This window comes from Temnothorax nylanderi, unplaced genomic scaffold, assembly GCF_030848795.1.
Source record: "Temnothorax nylanderi isolate EJ_2023f unplaced genomic scaffold, tnyl_v1.0 TNYL_tig0449_pilon, whole genome shotgun sequence".
Classification (NCBI taxonomy): domain Eukaryota; kingdom Metazoa; phylum Arthropoda; class Insecta; order Hymenoptera; family Formicidae; genus Temnothorax; species Temnothorax nylanderi.
In genome coordinates, this window is record NW_027249511.1 from 1 (window position 1) to 14715 (window position 14715).

The 14715-nt window shown below is 35.8% G+C and overlaps 1 protein-coding gene across 1 annotated transcript in view; it reads left to right on the forward strand.

The window, feature by feature from the left end:
- The first annotated feature begins 7875 nt into the window (after positions 1-7875).
- The window catches only part of LOC139782895 (cytochrome P450 3A19-like), a 35490-nt gene continuing 28650 nt past the window's right edge, over positions 7876-14715 (forward strand). The window contains exons 1-4 of the mRNA XM_071721973.1: positions 7876-9317; positions 9706-9769; positions 10091-10220; positions 10291-10351. Of these exons, the coding sequence (XP_071578074.1) occupies positions 9191-9317; positions 9706-9769; positions 10091-10220; positions 10291-10351 (382 nt within the window). The 5' untranslated portion in view covers positions 7876-9190. The remainder of the gene's footprint in view (positions 9318-9705; positions 9770-10090; positions 10221-10290; positions 10352-14715) is intronic.

Sequence of the window (14715 nt, forward strand, 5' to 3'; positions counted from 1 at the left end):
ACATCGATGATCGAACGAGGGTAGTGGTGATCCTCTGACTCTGACGCTTCTTTCTTTCTTATACTTGCTTATTTTGGTGAGCATAAAGCTATCGCATAACAATATTAACAATAGGGGAGACCGGGGCTAAACAGTCCGTTTTTTTCGGTGCCGATTTTTAACAACAAAATAAATAATTGTAGTTAAATGTGGTATACCACTGTAAAGAGTGAACCTTTAGCTACAAAATTTATATAGGAAATTTTTGTCTATGTCGCTTTGTTTAACCGGTATAGAGCAAAAACGACAACGATGGAAAAATTGAAATCTCAAAAATGCCGGGGTATAACAGTCTGCACTGCATTTTCGATACATATACGTACATCTAATCCTAAAAAATAATAGGATACATTTTAATAATTGTTTTTTAAGAGAAAAATATAAAAATTTATTTAAAATTTTTATGCGAAACATTATTAAAAAATAGTTACGAGGGTTCCTCTTTCCGCAGAAGTCACTCGCCCGACTTGTTTTACTCCTCGACGTCCGATGACTCTATTCGGTGTCTGAACGGTTGTAATTCCCGTCTCATCCATATTCCATATGCAGTGAGCCCGAAAATGTCTTGGAAATGCACCCGGACTGCTTACTGACCGATTAGCCCCAAACACAAGTTTCAGGTTTGATCGCCCACGAAATATTAGACATCAACGATAATGAAAAAACTACACTGGATTCGTGTTCAGCATGCATTACTCTTTATAATCACGTACCTCGAGATTTGGAGAGCAAATATTATTGCAGATATTACAAAATTTCCACGCGCAGAAAATGTAACTTTCACCTTCCGAAAACACGTTTGCCTTCGTAAAAATCATAGCACGGCAGGTAACCTGCCGAAACTCCGTTGGTCACATGGGTACTATAAGCAGCGTTTACAATGTTAATAGCGAGTTCGCACAATATACAGGTTCCGAGATATTTGATTAGACGTATTTACCCCGTAGACGTTTTAGCCCCGGTCTCCCCTACAGATATACGAATAAATCTTTTTTGCCAGTCAGCGTCGAATATTATTTTATATTAAATATTATTAAATATTTTATATTTTATATTAAAAATGCCATATGACAAAATTTGGAATATTAGAAAATTCTTAATAAAATAGAAAAAATGCAATAAAATGCAATATTAAATAATAATAAATTTAATTTTTTATAAGTTCTAAAGTCTGTCAGCAATTTTTCGGAAATATTACAAATGCAATGTTGTATGTGAAACATTCAAAATATAACGCGTGCAATGTAAACGTAATAATAGTTTTATCATGTATCAGAAATGTTTCTAAACCATTACATCTGCAATATTTCTTCTGCAATATTGTAGAAATTCACTGCCTGCAATTCAATTTTTTATTACCTACGCAATCTTTCAGAAATTTTTCAGAAATATTTTAAATGCAATGTTGCGTTTGATATGTTACAGAAATATTATTCGTGCAATGCAAACGTAATATTACTTTATAATGTTTCAGAAATATTTCTGAAATATTGCATCTGCTACATTTTTTGCAATATTACAGAAACTTACAAATATTGTAAACAACTTTCTGAAAAATTTCAGAAATATTGTTAATGCAATATTATAAAAAACATGATGCAGGTACATTTCTGAAATATTTCAGATGCATAGTTACAAATGAAATGTTAACGAAATATTTCTGCACCATTTCCGAATATTTCAATATTTCAGCAACATAACATGCCGAGTGGGACACTATATATGTCGCTACGGAGCATGCGCGTGCGGCCACGGAGCATGCGCATGTGGCCGCGAGGCATGTTCGTAGTCGCTATATCTTGTCGGTATGACAGGTTTTATAACCTGATAGTCGTCAACTTTAACTGTTAATATCTCGCTTCGCGAGGCAGAGCGACACTTTTTCTGCCAGATTCTTTCGTTTCACGCAAAAACGCGTCGATTAAGCCTAAGTTCAACGAAATCGGTGAGGAGGCCACTATTCTGCATATTTACCTCAATTTTTCATTACGCAATCTTTCAGAAATATTTTAAATGCAATGTTGCGTTTGATATGTTACAGAAATATTATTCGTGCAAAGCAAACGTAATATTACTTTTATAATGTTTCAGAAATATTTCTGAAATATTGCATCTGCTACATTTTTTTGCAATATTACAGAAACTTACAAATATTGTAAACAACTTTCTGAAAGATTTCATAAATATTGTTAATGCATTATTATAAAAAACATGATGCAGGTACATTTCTGAAATATTTCAGATGCATAGTTACAAATGAAATGTTAACAAAATATTTCTGCACCATTTCCGAATATTTCAATATTTCAGCAACATAACATGCCGAGTGGGAATCTTTTTTTCCCGGGGTTTCTCAGAGTTTGACACAGAGGTCCAGCTGAATCACTGTATATAATTTATGTTTATATTATAATTTATATTTATATTATGAAGTTATTTTTTATGCAATTTTACTAATAAGGTTTAAAAAATATTAATTATATAATGTTATTTTTAAGCAGTTGATAACACAGGCACACGAAAAAAAAGGTCGATCTTGTCCACCAGACGAGACAAACATTTCTATACGTTTTTGGGGTCGCTGAATCCGAATCCGGGGTCGGTTTGACTCGGTCAGATCGCATTTCATTCCTAACCTCAAAAAAGTGATGAAAGTTGAAACATTCATTGAAATGCCCAGAAGGCAGAAAGGAAAGCGATTATATGTTTTTAGGGTCGCTGAGTCCAAATTCGGGTTAGTTTGACTCGGCCAGGCCGCATTACATTTCTAACCTCAAAAAAGTGATTGAAAAAACCGAAAACACTGACCCCGATATGTCGGAGAAAATTTACTTTCATCTTTCCCTGTGATATCTCGTTCTTTTATTCTCGAAGGACCTATGAATAAGGGAGTTCCTCTTACGTTTGACCCCTTTTTAAGCATCTTCTCTTTGCAATGTTCAACAGTAATCTGCCAACATATTACATTATCCCATCTTCCCTGATACCTACGTTCCATTTCCTGTATGTCTTGATGGAATCTTTCTTCCTGCTCCTCACTGTAATCTCCCAAATTCATTGGGAAGTAATCTATGTGAGAATCCAGAAATGTAACTTCAGGTTCATCAAACAACCCAGCTTTCCAAAGTTTTTCACCAGACCAGCAACTATTTTCTTGAAGTTTTCACTTTTATGGTTACCGAGAAAGTTTTTCACGACATTTTTAAAACATGTCCACGCAGCTTTTTCTTTGTTGTTCATGACTTTGATGAAATTTTGATCGTTTAACATTTTGCGGATTTGTGGGCCATCAAAAACACCCTCATTTAGTTTGGCGTCTGAAATATTTGGAAATTTTTCCTGTAAATATATATATTTTTCAGGTGAACAAGGTTATGTTAATTGTAGGGAAACATGAAAAGGATTTATTAGAAGAAGTTTGAGTGCTACATTTTCTGATGACTTAGCCTCCATGTGTTCATGGACTGGCCAAAAAAATAATTATAAAATTGGAGATACGCACACAATTTTGAGCATTAAAAGTAAGTAATTTTTTAAGAGATCTATATATTACTTGCAGTATTAAATGCTATGTTTTATGTCTCAGAATTTATTAAAATTGTCTCCTATTTTTTGTGGCAATCATCGTTAAAAAGCAGGACACACATACACGTTAAAAATTCTTACGAAATAAAGAAAAATATATATCCATAAACTAATACTTTTGATCGATTTAGTATATATGTAAACTATTCCGGAAACTTTTGTGTTATTTCAATAATTATTATCATAAGTTTTAATTGCCGTTAAATTAATATTATTTATTTCTTTCATCTAACAATAAACTGTATTGAATTTTTTTTATTCCAGAAGCTTTTAGAGCAATATTCCCTCGGAATACAAAAAAAGATTTTGAACACTGTGTAATGGAGTGGTTCAGATTCGCAAACGTCCGTAAGGAAAGAAAAAAACATTAAAAAGGTAATGTATGTATTTCGGTATATACTCTCCGTAAAATAAAATCATTATAGTTTGCCGCGTTATAATTTATAATTAACTTTTTCACTAATTTAATTCTACTTTATTTTTCAGGAAGTGATAAATATATTATCTTACTTTATTATTATAGTAACAAAAGGGTCTTAGGTTTGATCTCGACTCAGTCTGCATCCCATACACAGTCCTCGTTTAACTTGTTTCCCTGTAAGGGGTTGATTAAGAGGAAGTAAATGGTTTAAGGATTCGTGGTTTAAGAATCCAAAAGTTTAAGGATTAAAAGACCTGTATGTGGTTTAATAATCCGTTTTAGAAAGTTTGTAGAATGAAAGAAAAATACATAGGTCTACACAGTTGGAAAATTTGTGTTAAATATAACACAAATCACATGTCCAAAACGGTCCACTCAAATTTTTGTGTTAATTTTAATATGTCCAATTACACAGGCACACAAAAAAAAAGTGTCTTGGCCGAGACACTACACTAGTGTATTCCCATGTACTTTTTCCCGCTGAATCCGAATCCGAAGTCAGAATTGTCAGATTGGCTAAAATTTATGAGATAACCACAAAAAAATGCTCAAAAACACGAATTAAAGGCAAAAAAAAATTGTTTTGGCCGAGACACTACACTACTGTATTCCCATGTATTTTTTCCCGCTTAATACGAATCCGAAGTTAAAACTGGCAGACTGGTTCAATATTATGACGTATCCTTAAGGACGTTCTCCGGTCCTTATACTAGAGAAAATCGATTTTCTCTAGATTTCTTGAAACTGTGAATATACGTTAATTTAGGTGTGCTTTATGCATGGTATAAATTTCAGTACCTCTTCCGGTATAAAAAATAAAGATACTGAGCCTCAAAGTTTCAACTTTTACTATGTATGTAGATTTATTGTGTATCCCCGTAGGGTTTACAAGGCGTTTTTTTTTATGAGGAACGTACCCAAACCTCTTACAAATCACTCTCTTACACGCCCTGGCCATATGCGACCTTACAATTCATTCTATTTCCCTCTCCCTCCCCCCTCTTCCTTCATCCCTCTGTTTATCTTCTTCTGCTTCCTCCGGTTCCGCGTACCTTCGCCTTCCTCCTTCCTGTCTCAACTGTTCCCTGTCCTCGTCCGTTCCCTCAGCCACCTCTCCGCTTCCCTCCTATCCCCACTGCTCTCCTTTCCCTCCGTCTCTCACCCTCCTCACGCTCACCACACCCCTCTATTTTATTCTACCTTCTCTCCTCCTTTCTTCCCCTGAACTTTGTCCTCGTCCGTTTCTCCTCCATCCTTCTCGTGATCTCCTTCTCCACACGACCTTACAATTCCTTTCCCCTCCTTTGCGACCTTACATTTTATTTCACCTTCCTTCGTCTTCTATCCGTCCATCTCCTTCCGCCTCCCTTACTTCAACCACCTCTTTGCTACCCTTCTTTCTGCCAATGCTCTTCCCCTTTCCTTCCGTCTCTCTCCCTCCTCTCACTCGCCGCCTTCACTCCTTATTCCACCTTCTCTCTGAAAATAAACTGTGTTATAACATCATCTTCCCTTGCGACCTTATATTTTATTTCCCCTCCCTTCGTTTCCATCCGGCCGTCTCCTTCCGCCTCCCTTGCTTCAGCCACCTCTTTACTTCCTTCCTTTCTGCCACTGCTCTTCCCTTTCCCTTCCGTCTCTTTCCATCCTCTCGCTCGCCGCCTTCCCTCCTTATTCCACCTTCACTCTCTTTCACCTCCGCCTTTACCTTTAACCCTTCCAACAGACTCTCCTCCATCCTTTCCGTAATCTCGTCCTCCTCCGTCCCCTTCTAACTCCTCCATTTCTCCTCTCTCCTCGCTTACCTCTTTCACCTCCGCCTTTACCTTTAACCCTTCCGAACAGACTCTCCTCCGTCCCCTTCAAACTCCTACATTTCTCCTCTCTCCTCTCCTTTCTCCTTTCCTTCTCCTCTCTCTCTCTCTTACCCTCCTCGTATCCACCAATTTATCCTCGTCCATCTTCACCCTTAATCTACTCCCTTCCTCGTCGCTTTCTCTCCTTCTCCTTCAATCACCTGTCTATATGGCCGGCCCCTTCGATCGTTCGATCCATCGACCCGTCTCGATGACTCCCTGCTCCGTTTTGCACCTGCCGCGCCACCATCGACAATCCCTCTGTCTCGCGACAGGTCGATCGATCGCTCGATCGAAACTCCATGCTGCCAACTCGCTCAGCTTCCTCATCGTGTAACCTGGCCCCTTTATCTTCCTGCTTCTCATCCTAACCTCTCAAGCGTTCCCTTACTTTCTCTCATCACTACTCTTCAACCACGCTACCCTCGACTTCTCCTCCACTTTCACGGCTTCCTCCGAACCTCCTTAACAAGCTCCGCCACCCTACTTCATCTTCCCTTACTCTTTACCTTCTCTCAAAACCCTTTTCTTACTCCTCTCCACTCCGGGCCAACTCGTCCACTACGTCTCCCCACTACCTCTCTTCAACTTTTACTAATGAAAAGGTTTTTCAGGCCAAACGGTAAAAGATACGAGGTTGGTCAAAACAATTTTTTTGCCTTTAATTCGTGTTTTTGAGCATTTTTTTGTGGTTATCTCATAAATTTTAGCCAATCTGACAATTCTGACTTCGGATTCGGATTCAGCGGGAAAAGGTACATGGGAATACACTAGTGTAGTGTCTCGGCCAAGACACTTTTTTTTGTGTGCCTGTGTAATTTATAAACCCAACACCCTATATGTATATTAATAAAAAATTAACATTTCTAGAATGTAAAAATAACATTTTTTTATATTTTATGTTTTGCAATTATTATATAAATTGTTACATTATTTTAAATATGTAAATATAAACTGTTTAAAGAGTTACAAAAAGTGGTTAGTTATAATGACTAAATCTTTTTCTAAGGATTCGTAGATCTCCCAACTTTTGGTATACGACAAATCAATTTATTTTACTATAAATAAAATAGACGTACTTTTTACAATATATTCTAAACACGAGGATGATATTTGTAAAGTGTTCCAGCATTTACATACAGCATATAAGCTTAATACACTCACATACAGCACTCACATACAGCATAATAGCTTCGGATTCTACGGAAAAAATAAACAAAATTTTACTAAAAGTAGGCAAACCCTCAGATAAAGATGAACATAAGATACGTCGTAACGGAGGAGACACTCGACGGCGGATCTTGTGATTCTTCTGAGTTCCTACGTCAAGTTTTTGTGCAAATTGCTCTTGACAGCCAAGTGAACAGAACAAGAATACGAAGGCTCGCTGTTGATCCTGACCCTCGGAAGAATTTCGTCACGCAATCGGTACCGATAGGACTTCGTGCCGATGCCGTGCGTTAGCGTTACCACAGTCCACATACAACTTCACGATTTTCCTTTACTCGCACTCGGCACTTTTTGCGTCAACGATAACTCAACCCATAGCTACCCAGACTAGATAGTCAATCACGGCGCGGGCGCCACCACGATCAGCGACGTTTCTTGTCCATTGGCTTCTGCACATGGGACGCGGAAACGCTTGCCGCGCGGCAATGAGCGACGTCGAGACTTGTCGAAACTTGTCGAGACTACGTCATCCCCACTTCTGTTATAGAGTAAAATCAACACTCCTTTTCTGTAGATTTTTACTCCCATTTGTGTTAAAGAGTAAAATCAACACTTTTTTTCTGTAAATTTTTATTCCCATTTCTGTTAAAGAGTCAAATCAACACTCTTTTTCTGTAAATTTTAACACATTGTGTTACTTTAACATATTTTTTTAATTATTTTAATAATTTTACATTTTATATTTGTTAAGTTCAATTAACATAGCAGACATATGTTAAATCTACACATGTATGTGTTGATTATTATTTAACACAAAAATTTTAACCAGCAGATTTTTTCACAAAAGTACACAAATTTTCCAACAGTGTAGGCGATAATAAAAAGAAAGTTTTTATACATTAGAAATAGTGATTTGTGCTATATGATCTAAAAGGATAAGGTCGAAGGCACTAACACCCTCATTCGAGGGGACACATTTAAAATAAAAAAGGAAGATTTTGATAAAATTATTTGGCTTGACATTTTTTCTCAGTATCACGTTTAGTTTTTATTCAAGGATCAACGACGAGATGTGAGACCACATCTGATCTTGCCTTAAAATGCATTTTTTCCTGGATTTGAGACAGAAATCTGATTTTTTTTATTTGAAAGATAAATTTTATCCCAAAACCTTCCGCTAGGATCAGTGTTCTTCACTAAAGATATTATTGTGATAAACTGAAAACTGTAATATATATGGTATATATTATTTTTATATAAATAAAACTTTTTTTATGATAATTAGTGAATTATTCCCCATTGCAGATTAGTATATAACAGACCTGGGCAACTTCGAGCTCCGGAGCCACGACACTCCCCTACTTTCCGTGGATAGAAAAGAAGTGTCGTGGTTCTGGAGCTCAAAGTTGTCCAAGCCTGGTCTATAAAAGCAATCTAAATATTAATTAGACAATAAATATTGAGATATTTTATTACTATTGCATATTTATTGAAAACATGTTGCCTGTAATAGAAATAAAACATCAATAAGAACTTTAAATAAATGTTAGAATTAATATTACGGTAATCTTAATATAATATTGTAATAAAGTTGATAGTACGTTTAAATTTTTATCTCAAAAACATTACAGGAATGATAGAAAAACCTTAGCGCAATGTTATTTGCAACGTTATGGCACTCCCATTTCAACATTACTGAAATTTCGGAATCGTGGTCAAAGTATGTTCATAATGATGTTCTATACAACATTAAGAACTACATATTTAACAACATTACAAGTTCTAGAATATCGTTGCAATAACATTGTAATAATGATTTTTTGCTTACTGGGTGCTTAAAAAGGGGTCAAACGTAAGAGGAACTCCCTTCATAGATCTTTCGAGAATAAAAGAACGAGATATCACAGGGAAAGATGAAAGTAAATTTTCTCCGACATATCAGGGTCAGTTTTCGGTTTTTTCAATCACTTTTTTGAGGTTAGGAATGTAATGCGGCCTGGCCGAGTCAAACTAACCCCGAATTTGGACTCAGCGACCCTAAAAACATATAATCGCTTTCCTTTCTGGGCATTTCAATGAATGTTTCAACTTTTATCACTTTTTTGAGGTTAGGAACGAAATGCGATCTGACCGAGTCAAACCGACCCCGGATTCGGATTCAGCGACCCCAAAAACGTATAGAAATGTTTGTCTCGTCTGGTGGACAAGACCTTTTTTTTCGTGTGCCTGTGTAATTACTCTTATGTGTTAGTAACAAAATATTGTTTTTTATCTTTGACACTGTATCATGCTTGATTTATATATATTACTTAACAAAAAATAGAGAACATATATTTTATGTTCAAAACTGTTCAACCGCTGTAACTGTCAAACCGCTTTAAAAAAATGACAATACAATTTTAAGGAACAGAACAATGTGATTTCTGATCCACAGAACAATAAAAATAAGATATTATTCAAAAATTGCCAAAGGCACAGTAAAGTATTAGCTTCAAAGCTTCAAAATTCTTTTTCAATTTTTGTCAAGATAATTTTTTACCGAGTTTTAGCGATTTAAAAATTAATTCAATGTTTAATCGTATGCACATTAATATTTTAAATAATGAAAATTTTTTATATGTTGTTACTGTAAAGATTCTATGATGGGTATCAAGTTGGGACCAGATGAAAACAACGAATACCTAAAATCATTTCAGAGGTATGCAACATTTTCTTATTCTAAATTCTTGTAGTTGATGTAAATTATGTAACACATCAATAAGAATAAATCTATTTGGACAAGATTTTTATATGTTCCTGAAAAATCATATTTGTATGTATCAAAAAATTGGTTTTGTCGAATAACTTTAAGTTAATTAATTTTTGTTATAAAGACATTAAATGAATTTCCATGTTACTGAAAAAAACAATATTTTCTTCCCAATTCTATTCATAAAACTTAATAGCAATTAGTTAAATATGCGCTTATATTCTTATCTTATATGTATATGCAAATTTTGATTTTAAAATAATGTTTCAGGTTTAAAAGTTTTTTTGTATATAGAGCAGGGTACGTGTTATTAATATTTTCTGATGTTATATCCAATCTCACTGCTTTGGGGCGCAAGCAGAAAAAAGATACAAATTTGATACATTCTCTTACTGATGAGGTATGTGATAAATATATTTTTATTAACATCCTGGATTATTTTGTCTATTACGTAATCTATTATTATATAGATGATACAGCAGCGCATACATGAATTAAATAATTCTAATACCAAGGATGAAGATAATCAAAGTAAGTTTATCAAAATTTTACATAAAATTAGTGCTGTAGGTTTATCGTTAGTATAACTCTCAAGGTACTAAATATATTGTTAGACCTTTTAGTAAAGGATACTTTATTCTCGTTGAGTGAGCGACTCGTCTTATACAAAGATGCTAATGGCTACGATACAATGACCGACTCACGACCGACCGACTACTCGACTCTCGGCGTACGGCGCGCACCTCGCTATACTCTCGCTATATGCTCGCGCTGCCCGCCATCTTTGGCTTAATTCAAATTGCTCCCCAACAATTAGATGTTTATGAAAATGCAATAGCTATTTTTACGGGCGCGGACACTTGGCGCTCTTTTTTCCCCTTTTGCTTCCTCATAGAGAAAGCTTTGTTTTCGTGAAAAAAATTTTCTTTTAGTTGCCACTGCCAATTTGTTCAGAATGTTCTAAAACGTCGAAAAATTGCATTTTAAAAAAATCTCCGTATGTGTGTGTGTGTGTACGTGTGTGTGTATATGTGCGGATTTGATGGCCGTGATTGCTCTAACTTCCGCAAATATTGAGATATCGGGCTGGTTTTTTTTTAATCGATAGAGTATCATTTAAGGAAGGTTGGTATTGAATTTGGCGATAATCGGTAAAGGGCTTCTTTCTTTATAAAATTTTGAATTTTTTTAGAAATGCCCGTGGTTGCTCTAACTTTTGTAAATTTTGAAATATTGGGCTATTTCTAATTTTATTATATTCTTAAGTCTTTTCTACCCCTATTTCATTACTATTATTATAAAGAGACAGAGTTTGTCGGTTTGATTGTTTGTTTTCGATGATCTTGGAGACCAATGGACCGAATTTTTACCAAAAGTATATGAAATAGGGGTAGAATTTCCCGGGGAGTGTCATTATGTGTATAGTTTTTTGTTACCGATTTTCTGGAAACCGGTTTTTTTAATTTTTTTAATTTTTCGAGAAATAATTGACCGAATTTTAAAGAATTGCATATAAAACAGGGGTAGAATTTCCCGAGGAGTGCCATAAAGTGTATAATTTTTCATAAGCAGTATTGTTTGACCAAACTGACGTTGCGTATAATGTCGTAATTACATTAATTCAATCCTCGACGTTTCGACACTCGTTTTGTGTCCTTATCCAGAGTACTAAAAACTACGAAGTCATGTTACATAAAATAATATCGCAACGAGGAACAAAGGGCGTAGGAACGGAAAATATATCTACCTATCTCATATTAGTCGCACGCGAATTTCTTGCAGTTTAACACTTTGTCAGATTTCGAAGTTGTCTAATTATTAAAATGAAGGAGCCGCAATCCATCCTGAATTATAATGCGATGTAGCACAAGAGGTAACCGGAACGGAGAACGTGTGAGAGCAGTCATTCCGAGTCAAAGGACGGCATCGAACTACATACCGAATACACGAGTGGGTCGCAGAAGAAAAACAAACAAAGAGAGAAATGTTATGTAGCATTTATGATTCGGTCGTATAGCGGATTAAGATTCTCGATGTCTTTTTTGAGATTAATCGTATTATTGTGTTTTTTGATATAAAACATAATTTTTCGTTACCGATCTTTTTGGAAACCGGTATCATAAGTTTTTCGAATTTTTCGGGAAATTCCCGGGGAGTGCCATAAAATGTATAATTTTTTGTTACCGATCTTTTTGGAAACCGGTATCAGAAGTTTTTCAAATTTTTCGGGAAATAATTGATCGAATTTTAAAGAATTGTATATAAAACAGGCGTAGAATTTCAAGGGGAGTGCTATAAACTGTATAGTTTTTCGTTACCGATCTTTTTGGGAACCGGTATCTTTTTGGAAATCGGTTACAAAATTTTTCCAATTTTTTAGGAAATAATTGAGTGAATCTCAAAGAATTGTATACGACGGAATTGAACTTCAGTCGATAAAAAAGTAATATTTTTCAATTTATAGCATTTTAGAGAAAAAGAGAGAGAGAGAGAGAGAGAGAGAGAGAGAGAGAGAGAGAGAGAGAGAGAGAGAGAGAGAGAGAGAGAGAGAGAGAGAGAGAGAGAGAGAGAGATTTATTATGCCCAAGCAAGGCTAAAGGGCAAAAAAGTAATATAGCAGTTACAATAATATGGTAATTACATACTATAGCAGTTATAACAATATAGCAGTTACAAGATGTTAAAGACAGAAGTCGATGTGAGTTTGATAGAAGTACAGTACTGTAATTACAAAGCATAATACAAAGATACACATGATGTAAACAAGAGCGAAATATTAAAGACAGAAGTTGATGTGAGTTTGATAGAAATACAGTACTGTAATTACAAAGCATGAGCATGCTCTCTCTCATAAGGCGAGCAACCAATGATCCAGCATACAAACAATTGATAGGATGTTGAGTATGACGCAATAAAATATAACCAATTTTAATAATATATACACTATAAAATTAAGAACTAACGCAACTTAATAAGTATAATGAAAATAGAATATGATAAAAAGCAAGTAATACTAAGCAAACTAAACAGTGTATATAAAACTAAGAACCAAGGCACATCGCAATCTACAAACTTATAACAAGGTAAGAAAGCACTAGAAGCCCTATACCAAAAACTGAAGTTATCCAATTCCATGTGCAAGCAAGTTGATATGTCCACAAAGAGAACTAGCGTTAAATTGAGCAATACGGATAAGAAAGTTTACATGTTGCATTATGCCGAACGATAGACAAGCTTAGCAAGATCAGTATCAGAATCAATATAGATAACAGGTTCACCATCGGAATATTTAACGCATATCTGGCCGTTCCTTACCCAGACATACTTATACGACCTCTCCTTAGCGATACTCTTAGCCCGTTGTAATATGTCATAAGTGCTCTTGGATAACATCTCATTGACGTAGATTTTACGATCTGAGTTACCACCGCATACGTCTTTCCTTTTGAGTACACCCTTTGTTCGCTTTTTAGAAATAACAATATCGCGAACGGCACTCGAGGCCAAGGTAACAATGATCGAGCTAGAAGATGCAGCAACTGTGGAAGTCGCTGACAGCGCTTTCTTAACAGCTCTAACGCCGAGAATATGGCATGACAAGTTCGGAACGTCCAATGCCTCTAGCACATTTTTGGCGAGCTCAGATGGAGCAACGGACAACGTCGATGGTAAACCTGAAATGATCAACTCATTTCCACTATGGGATCCCTGAAATGACCGAGCAGATTTCAAGTCTTGGATTTCGCGAATAAGTATCGCATTATCTTGCTCCAATTTAGCTAGGCGCTGACTATTCTGAGCGACAGTGTCAGCAAGACGATTTAAGTGACTAAGTTTATCGCTTATTTCTTTGTTTGTACGTCGCTGACTGTCAATAAAAGCGGAAAGGTTCGCATCAGATTTCTTCATCTGCTCAATCAATCCATCATTAGTACGTTGCTGACTGTCAATAAAAGCAGAAAACTTTGCATCAGATTTTTTCATCTGCTCAATCAATCCACGCAAAAGAACAGTGGTAGAGTCATGTGTAGTGTCATGCATAGTATCATGCGAAGCGAAATGCGTACGTGCACCGCCGAGTGAGGCATCAACGATGTTAGATACTTTATCACAATGATCTGAGGAAAGTACACGGCGATCCTCTCTCGGAGTACCCGGCATATTTAAAAATTGTAATTTACAACAAGCACTAGCGGACTTCGTACCAACGTAAGCTTTGACACAACCCGGATGAAATACTCTATGACACTCAGCACATGAAGCAGATTTACCAGCAATCTGTTTAGTACACTTAACACACGTACGCTGCATGTGTAATCTACAATCGCTTAATCACTTAAAAGAAGTAGAGTTCCGTGGTATCGATCCGCAATCAGAGTGTTCCGTATAGATCACAAGAGACGTCGCAGAGAGCAACCCGAGCAGCCAATCAGCAATCACGTAGATAGCACGTGTTCAAAGCATAGCACGTAGATAGAGAAGATCGGCAACGATAAGCGCATGCGCAGCTGAGATCGACGTCTTACCACAAGAACAGCCAAGAATTAGGTTAGAACAAGCGATGATATTTGCCACAGAAATGCTGTTAATTAGGTAGCAAGCACCACAAAGATAATGATAGCACGTGACAAGACAGTGTTGTGCTAGTTACTAATAAAAGTAATAAATTACTATTACTAGTTACTTTTCAGTGAATGTAATATATTACTATTACTTATTAATTTTCTATAACAGTAATATATTACTATTACTAGTTACTATGTAAAGTAACGCGTTACTCTTGCGTTATTTTTACATAAGTATAGTTTGCCGTATTGAGATTCTCATACAAGTAAGTATATTAAAATGCGTTTATTAAAGTTGTATACATAGTGTTACTGGTGTTACAATAATCA